General features: G+C 42.6%; 2 protein-coding genes across 51 annotated transcripts in view; both read right to left on the minus strand.

Annotated features, from left to right (window-relative positions):
• The window catches only part of LOC6617946 (sodium channel protein para), a 63,577-nt gene extending 51,084 nt beyond the window's left edge, over positions 1–12,493 (minus strand). For 34 of the 50 annotated variants that reach the window (XM_032724608.1, XM_032724609.1, XM_032724603.1 and 31 more), the window contains exons 1-4: positions 12,306–12,493; positions 9,537–9,569; positions 4,837–4,992; positions 4,523–4,728 (exon numbers count right to left, since the gene is read on the minus strand). In XM_032724608.1, coding sequence (XP_032580499.1) covers positions 4,523–4,728; positions 4,837–4,992; positions 9,537–9,569; positions 12,306–12,455 — 545 coding nt within the window. In that variant the 5' untranslated portion in view covers positions 12,456–12,493. The remainder of the gene's footprint in view (positions 1–4,522; positions 4,729–4,836; positions 4,993–9,536; positions 9,570–12,305) is intronic. The other 16 variants (XM_032724605.1, XM_032724602.1, XM_032724582.1 and 13 more) reach the window with 2 other exon arrangements.
• A 1,480-nt stretch (positions 12,494–13,973) lies between these two features.
• LOC6617947 (calnexin) lies at positions 13,974–16,494 on the minus strand. Its single transcript, XM_032724616.1, is given in 3 exon segments — positions 13,974–14,103; positions 14,106–14,238; positions 14,335–16,494. Coding segments are annotated over 3 exon segments (1,944 nt in total). The 5' UTR covers positions 16,033–16,494; the 3' UTR covers positions 13,974–13,990.
• Positions 16,495–17,033: the final 539 nt, after the last annotated feature.

A 17,033-nucleotide genomic window follows, 5' to 3' on the forward strand; every position in this document is an offset into this window, starting at 1 on the left:
TTTGTATCAAAAGGTTTTGATTACGCATCATGTCTTGGATGGTGGTCTTCATGAATGTCATAAATTCCATCATGCTCTGTTGTAAGGCTTGGATCATAGCTTCAGTTTTTGTTTCCTGCTGCGCAGCTGGGCTATAGTTTTGTTGTGTGTCTAATTTTGTGTACACTTCATGTGGAGTTCGGGAATTTTGGGTTGGAGGCGTCATACCTGATTTTAAAACGTTTGCAAATGTTGTCTTGTTAGTGTTGGATGTAGGCCAGGGAGCGAAACTTGCTGCTTTCGAGAAAATTACTTCAGGATTTGTCTCTGATGGTATCAGCGTAGCTGTTCCTTGGTGTGCCCGCGCCGTGTTCATTCTTTTGTGAAGACGGGTTTTCAGCTCTTTGTAGATTGGACAGCCTCTGTAGTTTGCTGTGTGATTGCCCCCACAGTTATTGCATTTTTTCTCACATGCATTTTTTTTGTTAGTTTGACACTGTTTGGAGTCGTGGAGATCTCCACAGACTACGCACACCGGGCGAAGTGTACAATACGACCTTGTGTGGCCGTACTCTTGGCAGTTTGTACATTGTACAGGAGCGATACGTTTGTGCGGCTCTTCTACCGTGATCCTACGGTGCAGAAGGAGCTGGAGTTTGTAAATTGGGTGAACCTCGTTTTTTCTAAGAGGCTTGTTTTCTGGTTCAAGCTCAATCTTGAAGAGTGGTTGGGGTTGCCTGTTTCTGTTTTTGATATTGAACACGCTTTTGGCGTAAAATCCCTTTTCCTTTAGCGCCTCAGTTATCTCTTCGGGCGTAACATCAGACTCAATGCCCTTCAGGACTACTTGCAGACCCTTGCTGCTTTTAAGCTGGTAGGTGTAGAAGCCTATTTTTTGTGCGGTAAAATAGTTTGTGACTTTTCTGTAGTTGTCCTCCGTTTTCGTCTGAAGTTTGATTTCATTGATAGTACCTCTTACGAGGGGAATTATATGAAAGCTATCTTTTCCAATAAGGCCAATCAAAGTATTTACAAAAACGCTTGTGCTCTTCTCGCGGATGTATATTGGCGGAGGTTTTGTTTTCTTCGGTTCGATATCAACGGATCCCAGCGGCACGTCCTCAGCGGTATCTACCAGCAAGGCAAATCTGTTGGTATTTGCAGGGGCTACATTTTTGATCAAGGTAGAATTGTCGCGTGTATTTTTCGGCTTGTTTTCCAGATCTGATTTTTCCGGGCTGAGCTTTCGCTTTATTGTAATGTAGCGGTCCATTCCAGTTTGCCAGGTCGACCCAGCTTTTTTGTTTACGTTTTCGTTTAGTTTTGTTGGTAGTGCAGCAGTACCGTTTATTGCTTGCGTTTTTGCTTTCGCTGACTCAGTCAGAGCGTGAGCGGGAGCAGCCGATAACGAGGTAGAGCGGGCTGTCGGTCTGTCTCCAGCTGTTGTTGTTGGAGGTAGCGGAGGTAGCGGGGCTTCTGTCGGAGCTAGGAGAGCGGGGGAGCAGGAGCGCGCTCTTTCTTGATTTGTTGGTAGAATAAGGTTTTTTGGGCTATGGGTTATTGACCGCTCGATGTCTGCGTTTGGGATTGTCGGTGAGACGTAGGAGAAGTACGCGTTGTTGCGTTGAATTGAGAGCCGACGTTCGTCTTGCTCACGCTGTCGCTGAGCGCGAGTGTCGTTCTGACTCATAGTTTTATAATTTAAGATAACAAATCACTAAATAATTAAGCGATCTTGCATCGCATAGAGCGTCTCTTTCGCTTTCGGATTTTTTATTTAGTTTACTTTTTTTGGCGTTCACTTCACTCAAAACAACCGATTTTGTGCGGAGCTCGGTAAAAACGTCTTCACACTTCGGCGGTCGAAAGGAAATTATGACCTAGGCCCCAATGCCCGTGAAGGACACTTGAGCTGTGTTTTAATTGCAGGTATTATGTCTTTCTTAGGGGCCTGCACAAGTGTGACCCCTGCACCGTAGAAAACAATGGAGCAAATGGTATGCAATTCGCATTCCCAAAATCAGTTGGCTAGTATTTGAAGTCCATTTTTAAATCATTATATATTCCCTTGAAACATTCCTAAACATAATGACTAACATAAAGATATGTTAGTCTATAAATTAAACAACTGATTCTATCTTCTTCTAAAATCAAGGATTTACTATTCATTTGGCTTCAATTTGATGCTAGTTAAAAAATGTTATTATAGAATATACAATACTCTTCTAGTAGTTCTTGAATTCATTTTTCCCTCTGCATCTCTCTCTCTCTCTCTTGCTCTATCCATCTCGCTCTCTCTCTTTCTCTCGACCCACTTTGAGGAGGGTCCTTTGGTCCTTTCCTTTTCTTTCTCTGGTTATTCCGCACATTCATACTTTCCCTTTTCCCGGTTTGTGTGTGTGTCCCAAGTTATGCAGCACCTGCCGTTTAGGCGCCCATCCCATCCCATTCCGTATCATACCATACCATGCCATCCTATCTCATCCCCTATTTCCTGAATCCTCCAGTGCGTGCAACCCTTGGCCAAGTTCAAGTGGCGTTTCCGCTTGCACTTCCATCTGGCTAGCTGGCAGCCATCTGCTCCTCTTTATTTCTATGCCCAAAGTCATCCCTGGCCTGTCTTTAGTCTCTCTCTATCTTAGGGTGCTCGATTCTGATACCAAATCTGCGACAATAACTTTGATATCAGCTAGAAAAATGACGTAACTCTTTTCACTTTACATTTTGCTTTATTGGCGCTGTGCGCTCTCTTCAAAGCATTTTTGCTCGCTTGGCTTTCCTTAAGTTTTTCGCTAGAGTTGACTATATAGTTTACCTATGTACAAGTTACGGCTACGTATACGCAATGTTTTTGAATTGTTGTTCTATGATAAACGACTTTTAGATGAGCACTAATCGAATCGATTCTAGCTAAATGTCAAATCGATTGGGAGTCGACTAAGTGAACAGAGAGAGAGAGAGACAAATGTCCTGCCAAGATATGGGAGTTCTATCTATTGATATATATCAACTGTTCTAAGGATATGAGTTTTCTAAGTCAGCTAATTACCACACAAAAATTCTACTTTACTTTTAACCCCAGAGCGAACTGCAAAAAGTACGATACGAACCCCTTATACAAAATGGTATATATTCTCTAAAACTAATTTCGATTATACGGGGGAGCTTAACTAACTAACTTTATATAGTTCTAAGATTACAATGATTTACATAGATACGATGATCAAAACGAACTAAGTTCTTTTGCTAGTTTGGGATCTTTTGGGGTGTTTAGTTTACAATAAGGTTTACTTAATACATATTTGAGCAATTTACATAAGTTCTATCTATGGATATATATATAAATTCAAGTTTTATGATCTAAGCGTGTGTATAAGGTAAGTATTAATAAACTAGGTAGCTAGGAATCAACTACGGAGCAAAGTTACTTCATTTACAAATGATATATCGATTGAATTCAATTCGAAACGTGAACAAACCAAAACCAACCAGCTCGACTGGTTCGGTCCCAGCTGGACCTCTACGAGTACCCGATGGCCGGGATCGGGATAGTCGGTTCTCGGAGGGATTTCGATTTTCGATTTGGATGCCCAACCGCGACTGGATGGACTAGCGTGGCAAATTTACAGTTGGAATGAGCAATTTGAATGGATCTGATTTGGAGATTGTTGGGACGCGAGTGGTGGCTCTATGATCGAGTTATCGAGTAGTTATCGAACGATCGAATATTGCAAAGTTACTCACGACAGAAACGAGTACGACGGATATGAGCATATACATCGATATATATATATATAAATAGTTATTAGACTGAAGTTAGGTATGTATGCAGTTTGATGCGATAGTGGTGTCATATCATACAAGAGCGGATGCACTCAACAGATCTCGATTCCCAATGGACTAGCCATCGCCGAGTGTTCGTACCACTACTTAAATGCATCATGATTTCAAGGTTCTCTTACTGGAAATGGCTTTAGCTACCTAGGACTTTACTTTACTCGACATCGTTACCTTCGCCTGCGTCATAAAGGGTCATAGAGATTGATTAGACAGTTAAATGGGTGTTTTTTTTTCATATAGATATAGTACATAGTTTTGCATATCGATTGCACTTTGGTTTGTTGCTGTTTTTCGATTTCTTTTCGTTTGGCTTTTGTTGAAATCATAGAGGAAAGAAATTCAAGTTTGACCTAAATACACATCTGCATAAATATCGAAAAAGTTACATATATAGTTTTGTATAATATATCGTTTAAATATAGTTAGGTAAGTCGATTATATAGCACATAGGTATATAGATGTTTATATACTTATATGACTAGTACAGCGTATAATAACATTAGTTAAAACAGATTCGTAAAAGAAAGACGAACCGAAAACGGAAATCAACCGAAATATGTTTCGAAAATCAAAGTTATCTAAGGGAAGGGAACCAAATCAAGTGTACCTTTGGGGTTGGGGGTTACACTTATATAGTATGTGGTCAGATAAATTAGATATATGGGTATGCATATAGGACGGCTGACTGACTCGGCGTACTTACTCAGTGGACTCAACCGTGGGCGTTGTCGGCATTATCATCAGGATGCAGTTGACGAGAATTGTGGTGATGATGAATAGGGAAAATAATGGATGCACTAGAATGTAAATGGCCACACGACGTATCGGATTGAATGGATCGAGCATCCACATTGCTTTTGATGCAGAAAAGCGAAAAATATCTTTTCCTTTGCTTACAACTACGAATGTCTGCAAGAGAGCGTTGATATATTGCGTGGGGTCAATATCAGGGGGTTATCGGCTGGGAATCCCTCCCTTGGGGGAATCTAACAGATCACTTGGAGACGAAAAACTTACCAGTACATTGCTGTAGTAGGGATCGATATCCTCGAGAGGAGTGGAGGCCAATTCCGGCGGGAAGCTGCCCTGCAATCGAACAGGTATTGGCACACCCTGTTCAAGTGTAGGATCCGGTTGTGGACCTTCATCCTCGTCCTCGTCATCATATCGGATCTGCACAGAATGGTTTGGGCAACAATAGATTAGCAGGGACTTTCGTATAACGTACGAAAAACACCATTATCACGCGGCACGACTGAGCCCCGAATTCAAAACTCAACTCAAAAACGGAATTGAAAGTATCGAAAATCATAAGAAGGTGGGCAACATCAATTTCAAGCGCATTTGATTCGAATTGAAAAATTTCGTGATGGTTTCAGTTTTGCATATCATTTGAATTGTTTCTATACATATATATTTATGTACATATATGCTATAAGGGTATTGATACAATATATATGTATAAAGTATATATACATGGTGATAGAGAAAGCACAAGAATGGGAGATAGTTGGGGGTTTTGGGTTTTTGGGGTTCAGCAGATTCTTTTGGTATGCAAAAGTAACACCAAGTCGCTTCGACCAATATATCTGGGTTACACCTTTTTGGGCGCTTCATCACTTGAATCGTTTCTTTTATATTCCGATTCATCATTGTTTTTCCCTTTTGTCAGGTTCAAAGAAACGGATATCAAATGAAACGGAAACGGAAATGTTCATGGAAACGGAAAAGGAAACTAAGGTAACCAGTGTTGAACAAGGTCACTTTCCATGTGTGTGTGTGTGTGGAAATACATATGTGGCATGCTTTGACTAAAAATTGTGTCCAGTGGGGGAAAACGATTAGCTAGAGTGCGAAAACACTAGACTATACTACTTTTTACGGTTTGGGAATGGGTCACAAAGAGAGGATCACAAGCAGGATTGTTGGGTGGATGGTACTCAATGTCGTATTGGGTTTCCCAATTTCGTTTCGTTTCTGATTGCCCAGACAAACATTATTCTTGCATGTTCTGGCAACTTTTAATTGCCCCGCCATGCATATTGTATGACAATATTTGGCCCCAGTGACGACTGCCTTGGGTTCGTGGGTTACCATACGATACCATACCATGCCTTACCATATACCTCTCTATCGATTTCGGTCAGACGCGCTAAGTCGCAACTGAAACGTACCGGTTTTACTTTCCATGGACGCGGACACGTGCAATGCCAAAAGCAAAATTAAAGAGTCCAGAGCCAAAAGCACAAAAAACTCTAACGTCACTTTATGAAACGTACATACATACGTACCGTTCGATTTGCCCTCTCGCTCTGGCCATATATAAAACATATACTATGCATATAGCTATGGCATAGTTTAGCTATACTATATAGCTGCGACCCACTATATGTACACGAACATGGGGAACGAGTACGAGTATATGCCACTGGCAGGCAGAAGAGGGAGAAACAGGCCAGAAAGGGAGAGCGAGAGTGTGCCACAAAAGGAAGAACTAAAGGAAAAATTCCATAATAGTTGGCTTGGCGTGACAATTAGATTGTCAGTGTGTGTGTGTGTGTGTGTTTGGGTCGCAGTAGTGTGTGTAGTACAGTGTGTGTGTGTGTGTGTGTGTGTGTGTGGTGGAGCCGAGGCTTTGACGCAATTGCGGCACTCACCACGACACCAAAACCCGGACACACGGACACGGAGTTGGTGGTTCGATGGGTGTCGGGCCTCTTTAAACAGCCAACTCGAGTCTATATTTAAACTAATAAAAAGGCAAGCCGCAAAGTGGAGCGACAGAGAGGCAGATGGTTGGATATAGCAGCCGGTTTCGACCGGACATAAGTCGTCCTCGCGCTTTCGCAGTCCGCTTACCGATTACAAATTTATGACGCATTCCGTGGACGCAATGGCGGAATGAGGTTATGTTGCGGTTAACTAACCGTTTGGCTAGCTGGGAACATTTTGTATGAGCGTTAAGAAAACGGAACATTTTCGGACTTAGGTTAGTAGTTCCATTGATTAGTAATCACACATCATGGGGCTGCATGGATTAATTACTTAACTGGAAGGCCAACTTACAGTTAAGACCAATAGAAATAGGATTGAAAGGGTTGTTGGGAAATTACGGATTTTCTAGGTTATATTACAAGCCAAGGTGTTTTGAATAAACAAGAGAGCGCTTAAAGCGAAGACTTTGGATATCAATTTTTCACCGTGTATATTCAAATTAGAATCAGGACAGTATAGGGTACTTAGGTACAGAACGTTTAGATACATAACGATTCCAATTGGAAGGGTGGGAGAAGAAAAGGATTCGTTGCGTGGGAGGGAAATAAAGGAATTAGAGAAAGTAGCTAGGAGAGAGAAAGTTTTTCATGCGCCATGCAACGTCAACTGCAAAGACATGCACACTTCTTAAGCACACGCACTTTCACACACTCACGCATGTATGTATGTATGTACACAAACACCCAGGCACACCTTTACAGAGATAGCAAGTGGGTTCTTGGAAAAGGTATCTTGGACTTGGAGCTGGGGTTCAGGTGGTTCTACAGTATATCTGAAGCCAACTACAAATGATAGTTCAAACCGAAATGTAACCGAAGCTGATAAACCTTTTTTAATGATATCCATCTAACGCTAGGAATTAACTAACGCCCAAGATATTGCTGGGACATGGGGCTATTGGATTGAACTACATGCTTTGTGATTGGTTTGGGTTTTGGTTTTTAGTCCCAGCAATATATGAGGTGGGCCATTTTGATGGCCCTAGCTTCGATACGCAACCGAAGGCATCAGGCTGTGGCTGTCCTTGGATGAGATACTTTGAGTTACTGTGAGATACTTTGACATACTTTTAGTTACTTTGAGATACTTTGTCTGGCACTTACTCGATTCACCGCCCACAACTTACAGTACGCTGGCCATTGGTTGAGTCATCTGTTTGCTTGACTTCTCCTGCGTTATAGTTTCTGTTTTGTTTTAATTGGTTTTTATGTAATACGAATTTCTAAAGCGTCGGTTCGTCGGATGCGGGGCAATGCAAAAATTTGCGCTTCATGGAAATCTTTGCGGATTGCTCGCCGCATTTAAAATCATCAGACATCTGCATAGTATGGTCAAAAGAAACGAGTTGCTAGCCCTGCATCCCCAGATCCCTAGCACCTAGTATTTAATCATTGGGTTCGGAGCTGGATCTGGTTTTGGATCGGGTGGTTAAGTGTATATATATAGGCATATACATATGGCTTACATCTGCTCACATTGAGAACATCAAATAGTACGCATACACACACAAATTACTCAAGTATTAGCCGGCAAAAAACATATACATTTACACATATAGTAGGTACGATTACGGATACACATAATTGGGATACTCTGTTTCTGTTTTTGGGGGGCATGGGACCTTGTTTCACCATTAAAACATCTCGATGCACCCAAGCCAGGACATCATGCCGCATCTATGTGTGTGTATTAGTGTCTCTGCTTCCGAGTGTGTGTGTGTGTGTGTGTGTGTGTGAGTGTGTTAGCGGCTTTGATTCCTGCCTTGGGGCCCAGGCCACTCGGTCCGGATTGCTAAGCTCCTTAGCCACTCGAGGCACTCAGTCATTTCGGGGGCTCCACCTTGATAAGTAATTGAAGCCCCCGAGCAGTGTCAATAACTATGGCAATGCCAAATGGCAAGCGGCGAACGACAAAGGGATATATACACATGTATCCTGAAGCGGTATATTTATACAGCAATAGGTAAAGCATTAAGTTTGGGCTACTCATCGGCGAGCCGAAGTACAATGAAGGTCCTTGCACGGAATCTGCTTTAATATTGTCGATAGAAAATGAGCGATGTAAGTTCAGAACACTAATTTCGAGGAGAATCCGTATCCTTAATGCAGCTGATTATAAGAAAATCATATCTTTATCTTTATGTTAAATTAAATTTAATTTCGTAAGTATGTGCTGGGCACATATCCTGTACTAGATCCTAGGCAATAATCAAGTTTAAAATATACACAAATGCACAAATATCGGACTGACAATGTTATACGCAATGAAAAGAGCTCCTGCAAGGATCCATAAGCAAAAGCTGAGAAAAGCAATAAATTTGAAAGCGTATTTCCAGCTCCATTGTTATGTATTTTGTTGGTCCTTTTTTGAGGGTGAGCTTTTTTTGGGTTTTCTTTCGTTGATTTGCATTAAGCGACCCGGGCGGTGGTAAAGATATAGTACGGCAAAGATATAGTACGAGCTTACGATATACATAGATAGGCTACACTTATAGAACGGATACAAAGATACATACGTTGTAGATACTGGGTACGAAATTGGCAATATATAGATACATTTATATTGAATCTGGGGCACACCAGTGTGTGTGGTGGTGGGACGGGGGGTCTGGATCAAACTGGGCTAAGTGGCGTGGATTGGCTGGCTTGATTGGTAAGTTGCAGCAGTTGCACAAAGAAAACGAGGCAACAACAACGGAAAATGGCAACGGAAAATTGTTCGGCTAAAGGAAAACGATTTGTGGAAATAAGGTCTGAACTCAAAAAGGCACCAAAATAAGGTGAAATCATATAACTTTTCCTTCGATTCAGATTAAGATTGAGATTCTCTCCCGAGGCGTGTGTGTGTGTGTGTGTGTTCTCAAAGGTCGGGAGTGTTGGGTGGAAAATTGGTGGGTGGGTTGTTGGGTGGCTTCTAGTTTTTTGTTCTGAGCAAAATCTTACTTCTTTTTGTTTTTTCTTGCGACCATATTGCGGCTGAAAGAAGATTCGGATTTGGTATTTGGTTTAGGGCATTCATTACGAGCATTATCAAGTTCAAGTAAAAAGTAGCGTAGTAGTAGAGAAAAGTTCATGTTCGATTTGGATTTTGATTTGGTATTTCGTAATTTGTTTTTGATTGCATTATGCAAGCGCCGAATTCGCATTTGTCATTCATTGTTGATCGTTTTTATACAGTATATTTATATTTATAATCATGGTAATATTCATTTTTGGTCCAGACAGCGGCGCGCAAAAGTTTCGTTGAGAGAGAGCGTTCAAAAAGTAGAGAGAAAGTTGTAAATGAAACGGAAGAAGAGTACACGAAAGAAAAAACAAACGGTAGAAAGTGGTTATGTAGGCGAGCAGTTTTCAGCAATATGTCAGGGGATAATACATATGGGATATCGTATACGATATCGGATACGATATCGGCTATCCCTAATAACTTCATTTGCGCATCCTCGCAATGCAAATATCAAGGATCATGAGTAGTGAATCATGAGAATCGATTTATATAGCTAGTGTGGTTGAGTCTGTGTTGCATCTGTGACTGGGTGTTTTAAATGGAAGATCAGAGGTCAGAGAGGGACAGACATAGAGACAGAGACAGAGGCAGAGCCAAAGGCGAGGACAGAGACAGAGCTAGGTTTAAAGTTGAAATTTAAAAGTTGAAAGTTAGTTGAGGTGCGCATGGGCTAAGTCGTGGCTTTTCTATGTGTAGGTGACTTATGGCAATGCGCTTGAATGGTTTTTACAAGATTTCATAGCAGGCAGCTTGAGGCTACGATCAGTTTGGGTCGATGATGCTATACTTTTTAATGGATCCATGATGGTACATATGCTCGTTGGCAATGGTGGTGCTTCAACTAAAAAAGTTGGCTTTTAAATTTCCTGTTTTTGCTTTGTTGCGTGGCTTACATACGATGAATAAAAGTTTGGTCCTTTGGCTTTGATTTTGAGTGATGTAGCAAATAGCTTTCTTGCCTTAACTTGTCCGAATTGTTATTGAAATAATATCACTTACGGCATGTGTTTCATTATTAGTTATTAATTTCCAAATGTTATTCGATTTCTTGTAAGCCTCCATCATAATAGTATTATATTTATATTATTTTCGACTCAATTTTTTTAAGTTCTTGATGATTCGATTGTTAATGGTCTGATTTTGAAGCTGAGTACTGGCAATAATGATTGGCAATTAACACAGCTATCGAGTTTTGATACACGTATTCACAGGCGAGTTGACTATTTACAGGACAAGGTACCTGAAGATTTGCTAAAGATTTGTGCTGAGACAAGGGTCATGGGTTTCATGGACATGGACGTAGACTTGGCCAGTGGTTTCTATACCCAAGCCGTTGAAGCTGGTTAAATGAAATCGAAAGAAATCGAAACGAAAATGAAGAATATAACTTAAGGATTTGTAGCCGTCGATAAGTAGAATACGATAACGATACGACAATGATAATGTAAAATCGTTTTGGGGTTGCTGGCATTGAAAATGATATATGTTTACGCAATAATACAAAACAATTGATTAGGTAATCGTAATTAGGATACACATTAGAACACATTACGAAGCCAATGGGTTACAGAAAACACAGTTCTTACTCTCAAATAGATAAAACAAGTAAACAAACCAACAAACGAACAAACATACAACGATTATATGGCAGGAAAGAATTTTACAGATTCGATAGTAATACGTTACGATATCGGTACGTACAGAGCACATAGGTAGTTGGATTGGTGGAGATTTTTGGGGTACATGATGCTGAATACAAAATACGAGTACATACAACCAAAGAAGTAAATCAGAAATAACTGTACTATTTTTTTAGACACTTTTACGTTTTGTAATTTTGTTGTAAATTAAAAAGGAAGAAAATAAAAGAATCGAAACGGAGGTCGGTGGGTGGACTTATGCTGTTCTAGTTTCAGGTACTTGAGTTCAGTTGCAATGAGGTTTTTAGCTACGATAAAAGTAGGTGAAATGCTGGCTGAGATTACGGAAAACAATAGACAGTAGACAGTATACAGTTGGTAGTTATTAGTAGAGGTCCAGTTAGATGGGTCAGAGAGAGAGAGAGAGATATGTAGAAAGAGATACATAAGATCTGCTTGGTTTGCATTTGGGCTTACGGATTGGATGGCGGGGCTCAAGCAGAGTGGATTAATGTGACATGACTCTGAGATACGTATAACGAGATGGATTCGATGGATAGTAGCTGCATTTACAGAGGCGGATATGAGATACTGAAGGGGTTTAAATGGGATATATAAAGAGAACTGTAGACACAGAGGCATTCGATATACAGATACGTATATGGAGGATGACTGCTTGTGGGTTGGATGGTTTCTTTTCATGTTGGTAACTTCGGGTGGATATGTATGTATGGGGTTAGTAAGTAGAACATATTCGAGTATTTGTTATATGTGTACATTATATAAAATAGACGTTCAGGCTTAAGTTGAAGCACGAACATAAGCGCACAGTAGCGGCAATCGGTTATTGGTTATCGGCCATCGATGATCACTGATCTTTAATCGATCAGCGATCAGCATCGACCGTTTGGCATTCGATCTCAATTGGAAGTCAATTCACTTAGACGTAGTAGAGAGAGATACACATACTGATACGGTTACAGATACTGATACAGATACAGAAAGAGTAGTAGAGTAGGCACACAAAATCGAGAAAGCTAAGCACATTCAGCTAGAAATAATTACCACCTCTCCCTCGGCTCTCTTTCTTTCCAGCTCCTTCTGCTTTTCATGTTCAGCGGCAATGCGTTGTTCGATTTGCACCAATGATTCGCGGGTAAAGGGACGGAACAAACTGCGTTCTTCCTCAGATATCGAGTCGGAATCTTCTGTCATTGTCTATGCGGCCAACGATGAGAGCCTTAGATTTCCAAGGCCTGCAAGAGAGCAAAATGAAGATATTATGTCTCATGTACAGTACAGTACGCAAAAGCAACCAGAATCAAGAAGAAATAATTGAGAAATTATAAATGAGTTCATCAAAAATCTGATAGCCACTGGGATATTTGTTCATGCAACTTCTGCTGAGAAGAAAGTGATTTATATGAATAAATATAAATAATAATATATAATATATATGCACTGCACATAACTACTTTTTGCCAACACTTAATGGGCCTTATACCTCCCACTTACATCTATTTTCTAGGGTATGCATGTGGTCTTACTTACATGAGGCACATGGATGTCGCCTGCTACATTAAAGCTACAACTATATCCGAGGCGCCATGTTCGATTAGCGCCCGCCGCTTAGCACGATGCTGCAAGTAAATGAAATGGGGAAAATGTAAAGCATTAGTTAGAGCCGCGCTATTAAAGTTAGTTATGGCAGGGAGTAAGGGAGGAGACTTAAAGCTAGCGCATTGATCCCGCGGTGGAGAGCCGATGTCGAAACCTCAACAGCTGACTAATTGGATTACCGCAGGCGGCGATTCGCGTTAAATGAAATGCAATCAAAAGTGAAATGCAACAAACAAAAACAATGGCCAATCAATAAGCCAACCAGCACGCACACACACATACTTGCGTTCTTTTTTTTAATACAGCGACCTACGCAGAATTTAAAACGGGGAGTTGGGAAAAATAAGGATTAACTGCATTAAAGGCTCAATTTATGCTTTTGCGCTTATTTACGACCCTTACTTGTTTGGATAAATGTTATGTTTGACTTACAAAGATAGCTTTTGATAGTATAAGTATACGGTGCAATTAGAGGCATTACCAAGACACTCAGCTTCTCGAACGGTTTTTGCCACTATTACTAAGGCAATAAACTTGGTTCTTCTTGGCAGTGGCCACCTCAGCACCCCATCGCACATGGCGTTCCACAGCAGTGGCTCGAGTACTGATCCTTGGGGCATTCCGCAGGTTACCCTATGCTCACGGGTCCCTTAGTCTACATAACATTTGGTCGCCAGAACCACGTTTCCACTGTATCGCGACCGCTTCTTCGCCTTTTACACTTATCATTTGTAGCCGCAGCTAGTTAATGCTAATTTCCCTGGGATTCATTGAGTTCCTGCCAAGGATTCTCAGCAGCAGCCCATAAAAGTATGCTACGACCTGCGACAAGATCGTTCGTCGATTTGCGTAGCAAGTAGCTTTTGACATGCGGAAATTTGCTAGTTTTCAAACACTTTTCCCTTTCACACCAAATTCTTTTTTTTTAAATTCGATTTTATTTGGATTTGGATGTGTGTTTTTTTTTGTTTAATTCGTGTGTGTCTGTTTGTGGTTTAGTGTGTGTGTGCAGTTTGATGGAGATGTCGGCTGCCTTGGCGAAATCATAACATGTTTGAAATGTACGTGTGCTTGATCATTTGGTTGTTGGTGGTGTGCAACAGCTGGACTTGGGAATTCGATTTAGTTTCTTATTTTGAGTTGCAGTGCATATCTGTTTTTGCTTTCGGTGTAGATGGATTTTTTGGAATTGGTTCCAGAGTCTGTAATGTTCCTTCCTCCTCTTTGATAATGTTTAAAAATAATTTTTCTTGTGACTAGCGGACAGCGGTGTGCTTTCCTTGATGGTATCGCCAGCGGCCCTTTCGTCGCACTCCTCTTCCTCGTCCTTCTCCTCCTCCTCGTCATCCTTCTCCCCCTCCTTGTCATCCTTCTTCTCCTCCTCCTCGTCCTCCTTCTCTTCCTTCTCCCCCTCCTTGTAATCCTTCTTCTCCTTCTCCTCCTCCTTGTCATCCTTCTCCTCCTCCTTCTTTACCTCCTTCTCCTGCTCCTTCTCCTCTTTCTTCTCCTCCTCCTCCTCCTTTTCCTCCTCCTTCTCGCCCTTCTCCAACTTTTTCTCCTCCTTCTCGCCCTTCTCCAACTTTTCATCCTCCACGGCCGCGAGCTCATCATCGGACTGAGGATCGTCTGTCTTCTTGGCCTCGGCAGCAGCCTTTTTGGCAGCCGCGACCTTACTCGGACCTAAACAAAATTTAGAGATGATGGTAAAGGCAACCGGCACCGCAATGGCACCCATGGCAATGCCCCAAATCACGGGATGGGCCCTAGCTATCTCGACTACCTTATCCCCGATTGAGTTTAATTCACGATCGATGTAGAGACGCTTGATGTCGAAGCTGTTGGCGGCAAAGTCAAGGGCCAACTGCACGTCGTCCGTGATGATCAGGTTGTCGAAGAGAATATCGCTGGACATGGACCACAGCTCCAGACCCACAGCGCTGATTGGCGTCATTTGGAAGGGCTTCAGATCCTCAAAGAAGTCTGGATTGGCTATCTTCCTGGGGGCCCACTTGCCCTGGTAGTTGGGATTCTTGATCATTGGTGCACGCCACTTGCCCTTGTATTTGGGATTGGGGATGAGCGGAGTCTTCCACTTGCCACAGCCGGGAGCGTTCTTGCACACTGGGTTCTCCACCAGAGGAGCCTCCCACTCGCCATCGATTTCGTTATTCCAATCTTCTGGTTTGATGGCAGTTGGATCGAAAATCAAATCGGGCTCATCCTCTAGCCAGCCGTTTGGCATGACGGCCTCGGTATCGGGCAGCTGTGGTGGAGCATCCTCGTCCCAATCCTCGGGCTTGTGGGCAGTAGGGTCTGGGATCTTCTCTCGCTCATCCCACGATTCTGGCTTGAGGTTGTTGGGGTCATCTATCTCCGCCGTCGGGTTGACTGGTGGCTTGAAGTCGGTCAGCAGGGAACCCTCGTTGATGATCTTGTGGTCAATGCGAATCTCAAAGCTGTTATCGGGACGGACCACCAGCTGGTAGAGATGGGGTAGCTTGTCCATGAATGACCCTTCCAAACTGTCTATTGGGTTATTGCAGTGCTTTTCGGTGATGGTGCCATTAATTGGATTGACGTAACGGAATATGAAGTGCATTTCCACATCATTGCCGATCTTGACCGGTCCGAATAGGATGGTATAGGGTGTCTTGTCATTGAAGGCATTTAGTTGCTCCGTGTCTTTTCCGGCGGAAAAAAGCTTCAGATACGAGCCGCCGCAGTTCTGACCCTCCTGCCACGTAATCTCGTACTGCACCACCAGCGGCTTGCCCGACTTGAAATCGAACGGCTGGCGAAAGGGGGCGGCTATGGCCGCATGCTTGGCCTTCGACTTGAGCACCAGACCCAGATCGTTTGCCCAAAAGATGCGCTGCGGCGACTCCCAGTTCCAGATGCCATCGTACTTGGCTATCTCCTCGGCGATGTCGTCCCTCTTCGCCTGCGATAGCACCCACTTCTTCCTGGATGTCTGCACGTCGTCAAAGTTATCCGCGAAGTAAAACTTCTCGTCATCGATCACCGGGCTCTTGTAGGCCAGCTTCTCATCGCCACCGTTGGCGGCGGGCTCCTGCTGTCCATCCTTCACAGAACCCTCCGACTCCGGGGCCAAATCGGCGGCTTTGAGCGCACCCAGCAGCAGCAAACTGGCGAAGAGCATTTTCCACACCATCTTCACACACTCTTCGTTTGCTCGATTACTCAGAGTTGGAAAAGATATGAATTGACTGAATTGAGCCTTGCGTTTTTCAATATATCGACGTTCGAAGAATTTCAAATGCGGACGATTTTAACACTCGAAGTTGAGAAAAATGGGGCTTGACTGAACAGAGCCTTTATGCGTATGACTTTACTGACGCCGCTTACTTGTTTGTATAAACTTTAGATTTGACTTACATAGTTAGCTTTTGATAATAAAAGCAATAGGTAACATGATTGAGATTTTTAAAGAGTAGATAATGTTATATACACTTCATTTGCTTGAAATGGTCTAACTCTACCTTCTACCTTCACTGCAGAAATCGTGAGAATTGAATCTAAATTCGGTTACGGATGCTCCTGCGGTATTCGGATATTCGGCTTACATAAGCAGCCTCCGCTAAGGTCAAAGCACTCTTTTTCCATTTGCCAATCTGGCTGCGTGTGTGTATGTGTGTTTTTTTTTTTTTTTTTTTTTATTCGACTTACGGTAGGAAAATTAAAATCTTCTAAAGATACCACCTACTGTTCGTAGGTGGCATGCACGATTCATAAGACCTATTGGAATTATGCCTACGTACTAAAACAAAAACCTCCGCGTGCTCTTCAGTCCTTACTCGCTCACCGGGACTGCCAGTCAAGGTATGACTTCGGTGAGCAGGATGTGAGGCCAGGTCGCACCCCCTGCCTTCAGTGTAGTCCTTGGCGGCTCCTTCTTCCTTTAGTTGATTTTTTACGACGAGCCGGGAACTCTGGAGTAGAATTCTTCGCCCGCCGTCACCCAGGGCGCCAGTTTGGGCTTAGGCATCCACTCTGTTGGCCATCTCGTCTGATCGGACACGCTTCATCATATTGATGATAAGGCTGTGTCCCAGCTCCCAAGCCTCGCTGTTCGCCAGCATGGCCGCGAACAAGCCACTAGGGCTGAGCGGGGTACCTGACAGCGTCTTTAGCTGCTCCCTCTCCGCCGTGAAC

Source organism: Drosophila sechellia, chromosome X, assembly GCF_004382195.2.
Source record: "Drosophila sechellia strain sech25 chromosome X, ASM438219v1, whole genome shotgun sequence".
Lineage (NCBI taxonomy): Eukaryota > Metazoa > Arthropoda > Insecta > Diptera > Drosophilidae > Drosophila > Drosophila sechellia.